At 44.0% G+C, this 6,404-nt stretch overlaps 1 protein-coding gene across 1 annotated transcript; it reads right to left on the bottom strand.

Moving 5' to 3' along the window:
• On the bottom strand, window positions 2,302–3,584 carry LOC109820886 (DELLA protein GAI1-like). The gene is given in 11 exon segments (XM_020387081.1): window positions 2,302–2,549; window positions 2,551–2,565; window positions 2,567–2,602; window positions 2,605–2,715; window positions 2,717–2,863; window positions 2,865–2,936; window positions 2,938–3,047; window positions 3,050–3,142; window positions 3,145–3,201; window positions 3,204–3,326; window positions 3,329–3,584. Coding segments are annotated over 11 exon segments (1,062 nt in total). The 3' UTR covers window positions 2,302–2,507.

The raw sequence follows: 6,404 nt of genomic DNA on the forward strand, positions 1-6,404 counted from the left end.
CCCAAAATATGGGACCAATAAAGGGGACAAGTGAGGTGTTCCCCTCCTATTGGATAGTGAGTTGGCCATCATTAATGATGGCCACCTCAATCCAATAGGAGGGGGACAGCTCACTTGTCCCCTTTATTGGTCCCATATTTTGGGTCACTGTAGCAAAACTCGTAAAATTAATATGTACACTAATAAAGATCAATGTTATTAATTAAGTAAGACATTGAATTTAAAGAAATGGCAAACAAAGAGTAAAAAGTTCTAGCTGTAAGACTCAGAACATCCCGCTATTACAAGAGACTTTATGAGAGAGTGTCTATTCCGGAAAGGATAAGTTGTACATAATCTCCGTCATCTGTACTTTCGGTTACACTTAACACCCCAGACCCTTGTTTGCGAGCACCCAACACTTCTTGATTGGCGCTTTTAGAAAGATAAATAGTAAGTGGCATCCCTCTTATTCTAGAGTTGAAGAAGGCTAAGTTAAGTACTAATAATTAAGGCGAAGGGTGTTTAGCGCAATTGGAGGTGGTACAAACCGGGGGGTTTTCTGCAATTTAGCCTCCTAGAAAATCAGCACAATCATCAAATGATAGGAGACGCGTACAAACCTCTACCGTATGGATTTCCCTCCATTTATTAAACGGGTGATGGGTGCTACGATCACGGCACGGACCAGCGTGACCCATCCACTTGCATTTTAATTTTTTTTTTTTTTCATTATTCTATCAATTGTTTGAAGGAAAATGAAAAATGAGTTAACATAGGAGAGCCCCTTTCTCCTCAACCACCACCAGAATCTACATCCCAAAATGTGCCAACCCTAGAGACCCACCCCTAAAAGTCATGGGTTTCTGTGCCCTTTTTATTTTATTTTATTATATTATGTTGTATGCTGTATGGCATCGTTTTCCCACTGCACTCGATCAGTCTGTGATTTGATGAGACTGGTGGGGGGGTTGTGTTGGGTGCAGTTGCAGCAGTAGCGAGCAGCTACTCCCAGCTCCAACAATGCCCACAGGGCCACTGCTACATAGCCAGATCTTATAAGTTACGCTGCATCTGATTCAGATTTTAGCCCATACAGTTCACTCTCCTTCCATCAATCATCATTATCATGACATGATTCATCCAGTGAAAGCTAAAACATCAGCAATATGTGTCAGAGGGGAAAATCAATTCATTTTGGGATTCCTTGGTTTCTAATTTGAGATTCGTTTAATTTGAGATTCGTACTAGCATGTGATTTACAAGGACGAGCATATATATTGTCCTGAATATGGTCATATTAATTAAAAGGGTGTTGCTATTGGGACCTCAGATAGGGGACCCAAGAAGGACAAGTGAGGTGTCCCTCCTAAATACATGAACAGTACATCATGCGTTCAATGAGAGCACCTCACATGTCACTAATTGGGTCTCCTATTTGGGGTCCCTGATCGAGGAATTTTCGTATTAAAAAACGGTGTTTACATATGAATATTTTTATATGCAAATCTCGAAGCAAAATTGATAGATGAAAGAGTTAATGTACGTACATGTGTTTTTATCCATTTAGGCTTATCCGCTTATGCATATTCATATATTCTTCTTTTACTCACAATATATCTAGTTCTTAAATAATTTATGCAGGAGATATGGCGGAGGTGAATTGCATCTTAAGAGTTCAAATTCATATTATTGAAATATTTTTAAATAGTTAAATTTGTTTTTTTTTTCACTGTGATGAATAAAATACAACTGCTATTGCAGCTGCAGCAGAGCTTGTATATAACTGATATTTAGCATATTTGAATGTAAATAGCAGCTACAATATATGTTCTTGGGCCTCAAATTAGGTTTGAAGTTGCTGCACCAATTGCAACTAGCCTTTGAAATAAATTCAGGAGAATAATATTTGGATATTACAAAGTAAATACATGCAACTATAATTACAAATACAAATTGCTTAAGTTAATATAATAACTCTAGCTGATATTGCAAATAGCTCTAGCAGATATTGCAAATTGCTTAAGGTAATAGAATTACAAATATAATAATTATAACTGTATTGCAAATAGCCGATGCGTGTATCGCAACTACAGCTGCAGAGTGAACTATATATATAATCCCTACTTATTAGTGAGGGAAATGCAAGAAATTATGAATGTGAAAATTCTCGAATATATATTCAATATTGTAGAATCTTATTTTGAGACTGAAATTCTTATCTGTTTTAAATCGCTTAATAAGTTAATATAACGCCTCTAGCAGAGCAAAATTCAAAAACGATGGTTATCCGTGCACATGATCTCATACTTTCAGCACATAAAAAAAAAAGAGATCTCGTTTTATAATTGACACCAATAATTTACAAGTGCACTAACATCATACCTGCTGCTGATGGTGCCTATTACTAACATTATTATTACTGCTGCTGCTGCTAGTACTATCGCCGGCGTTAACACCGAACTGATGATGATGAATTCTACTACTGACGGTAACATTGCTCTCCGGCGCCTCCACGTCATGCGCCATCAGCCCTCCGCCCTCCACGCCGACGCCGAGATCAACGGCCGCGCTGTGCCACCCTAGGCGTCAAGCACCCGTCGACCTCATCGACGCAGTACCCTCACCTGAGGAAAAAGCGTCAGCAGCAACTCGCGCTGCTTGAAACGCGTTCGACCCGAGATGAATCGGCCTCAACCCGGCCCGGCTCAGTCTCGCCTGCCACTTCGCCAGCGGCCTCGTGCGCGCGGACGCGGTTCGATCCGTCGCCGCAGACGATATGCGCAAATCTCTCTCTGTAGGTAGACTTCGGCCGCGCTATTGACTGTGTGCTGCTGCTGGCTCCGGCGCCCTCGAGCGAGTCGAAGACGGTGGAGTAGTAGAAGGAGAGCTTCGGTAACCTGGTCCAGAAATACGGGCTTGTTGTGGTCGGCCTGCTGCTCGACGACTGTCACGATCATTCGGCTTCAGGCCGGCGATCCAGCCCAGGACGGGCTCGATCGGCCGCCACGTCAGCGTCGGCGAGGGCTTGTGCAGCTGCATGACGGAATTGATGGCGACGGCCTCGCGGCGGTGACCTGGAGCATCCAGGGCTTGACGTCGTCGAGGCGGTTGGCTGCGACGCCGCGGAAAGCGAAGCGCACGTGGACGGAGCGAGCGAGCTCGCGAGGCGGAGGCCGACCTCGCAGCAGGGGTCGGCGCGTCGGGGAGGGGGCCCGATGCGGTGAGGCGGAGAAGGGGGCCGCCGGGGCGGAGGGCGAGGGCCTGGATGAGGGCCGGCCACTGGAGGCCGTGCATGAGGTTGAAGTCGATGACGTGGACGCAGTCGTGGCCGTCGAAGGCCTCGGGATGGCTTGGTTGGCGGTGAAGTGGGAACTTGAGGTAGGGGCAGCCTCGTAGAAGTGGTGGTAGAGGATCTCGAAGTCCGACTGGGAGGGCCGGGGATCTGGGGAGGAGTAGACCGACGGCTGAGGGTCGACGAAGCAACCGGCGACCTTCCCGATGCCGGAAGGAGGTGCCGACGCGGTCAGGAGGGGGCGCATCTCGTCGAGGATGAGGAGGGGCGCAGGCCCGGTCCCGCGCTGGACGGAGTCGGCGCAGGTCATGAGGAGGTGGACCAGCCGGATTCCGTGTCCTCCTCGTCCTCCAGCTGGACGATCGGGAGCTGAGCGGCGCCCCTTGCGGGGCCCACTGGAGGAGAGGCGGAGGCGGAGGAGGCGAGCGGAGGAGGGGGATGGGGGCCGGCTCGGGGCTGGGAGGCGGGAGAGCTCGCGAGAGCATGGAGTCGACCCAGGAGGTGAGGCTCGGGAGGCGGTTGTAGTGGGGCCCGGAGAGGAGGGGGTCGGGGCGGTGGCGGGGCCAGGGAGTCTAGGAGCTCAGGCCGTGGGCCACGTGGCGGAGGTCGGAGGAGCGGACGCGGTAGCGGCGGCCGGCTAGGAGGTCGTCGAGTCGGTGCGAGTCGGCGGAGGAGTTGGACCGACCCGAATGGGTATGTGCCGATCATCTTTTTTCTTGCTATTCTTTGTTATTTGATTTTTTTGGTGGAGAGGAGAGAAGAAAGGGAAGGAGGAGAGCGGAGCGGGGGAGGAAGAGGGAGCGGTGTCGGTCTGTGAATTAGAGTGAGGCGGGTGGGCTGGGGAGTGACGTCAGCTTGAAAAGGATGTTACACGTGGCTTGTGCCCAGGCGGCACGTAAGCAGGGAGGATGTTTTTTATTTTCTCCTTCTTATTCTATTTTGCAGAGGTGCCTTCTTGCGGGTGGGAATTGAGTTTGGCGAAGTTTCGTTGTTTGCCATTTTCTAGAATTTGCTATCGGTTACTCATTTAAAGTGCGGATTTTTTTTTTTAAATAGACTGATTTTACTAAATATTTAGTGAAATCGATTATTTTTAACCAACAAGCTAAAAAGAAGTCGATTTTAAAAAACACCTCCCAGAAAACATACGAGACTACTAGTCCCGTATGTTTTTAATGTGCTAATCACGGAATAGTGCTTTCAGAAAACATACGAGACTACTAATTTTGTATGTTTTTAGCTGAGCGTTTTTCAAAATCGATATCTTTTTGGCCTGTTGGCCAAAAGAGGTCGATTTTGCTAAATATTTAGCAAAATGGTCGATTTTGCTAAATATTTAACAAAATCAGTCTATTTTATAAAAAAAATCCTTAAAATACACGAAGTAGCTTGATTGAGTATTGTCTCAATAAATTTATTACAAAAAGAAGGGTTTTCTTTTTTACTTCTGCCCCAGAAATCACCTTTAAAATAGCATAGTTATAAAAAACTAATTTTTATTTTAATTCATTTATAAACCATCTTAAAAGGGGTTTTCTTGCAATAAATCACCTTCTACACAGAATTTTCACTAAAATTTGGAAATTATCCTTAAAGTACACATTCAAAACATGTGACTCATTTTTTTACTGTTTATGTCTTGTTAGGATGCAACTAATGTTTATTGAATTTTTAAGCATTGTTTTTTAATTTTTAAGTGAAAATTGTCTAGGATGTGATTGATTGCAATAAAAACTCCATTTTAAATGCGGCTTATATATAAATTAAAATTGAAAGGTGATTTTCGTATAGTCACCGTTATTTTGAAGATGGTTTCAAGAAAAAACACCAAAAATAATGCTGTTTTTTTTTTTGGAGGGGGAGGGGGGTCGGTTTTGATATCTGAGATTTAGGAGGGGTTGTGTGCAATAGTTCAAAGTTAAGGGGGTTTTCTCATGTTTAGGGGGTGTTTGGTTACATTTCTATAAATTATAGGAAATGTTTTCCATCCCAAATTTGATTTCCTTGTATTTCTTAAAAAATTATAGGAAAAGTTTTGAGAAGTTAAAAAGTACAAATTTTCTTATTTTTTGTATTTTGCTTGTTTGGTTCAAAACAAGAAAATGAGAAATAACTTTTGGGAAAATAGCAACATTTCCTATAATTTATAGAAATGTAACCAAACACCACCAACTTTATAGAAAAGTGAGAACTTTGTAGAAAAGAGTTAATGAGTTTTATTATTTAAATAATGAATGCGTTAGATTTTCAAGAGATTTCCTCCCAATTTAGAAGAAAATCAATTTCCATAAAATTTGGTACTTTTGGACACTTTACAGAAAACATTTCTGTAAATTTTTTTGGAGCCAAACACAGTTTACGTAAATGTATAGAAAACTCTTAATTACATAAATGCCATGCATCAGTACTTTTGAGAAAACATTTCTTAAAAACAATGCAACCAAACACCAGCTTAGTCTATCACCAACTTATTAAAATTCGTCTTCAAAACTCGAGTGGCAGTGAAGATAGTAACACATTGGTAGATTGTTACCTCTCTTTTCACATTCTAAACAGTGACGGAGAATTCAAAACGGAGTGCCATCTCCCATATCGTTGGGCCCCATGCTGAGTCACTTTTAGGGCACATTCTCTCACGTCCTTTTCACGTCAAGTAAAATAAAAAAAATTATATTTAGAAACCCCTAGGGGACCTGATCGCGATCAGGTAGGTAGTGGGCCCACGAAACGTCGCATTCACCGGAGAAGGCAATGTCCCCATCGCTGCCGCCCGGCCCAGCCCGCTCGTGACGGAGACGGTAACCGGGGCCCACTCTCTGATGAGATGAGGGTGGTGAACAGGGCCATCTGGACCTCTCGTGATAATGATAAGGCCGGGTCTGGATCCGATTTCGACAGGCCGGCGCCTAAACCGGATCAGACCGGACCCACTGCTGGTCCATGTCAGCCACCGGTTGCCCACCGGTCCCTTGTTCTAACCTTTCGAGCGCTCTCTTTTTCTTTTGGCCAAAATAGCACTTAACTACATTGTGATTTCGCTCATTTTGCACTCGTATATACTCGCTTGATTTTCGTGACATTTATATACTCTAAAATTTTAAAATTGGTATATTAGTATTCTTTATTGTGC

The sequence above is a fragment of the Asparagus officinalis genome, chromosome 8, assembly GCF_001876935.1.
Source record: "Asparagus officinalis chromosome 8, Aspof.V1, whole genome shotgun sequence".
Taxonomy (NCBI): Eukaryota; Viridiplantae; Streptophyta; class Magnoliopsida; order Asparagales; family Asparagaceae; genus Asparagus; species Asparagus officinalis.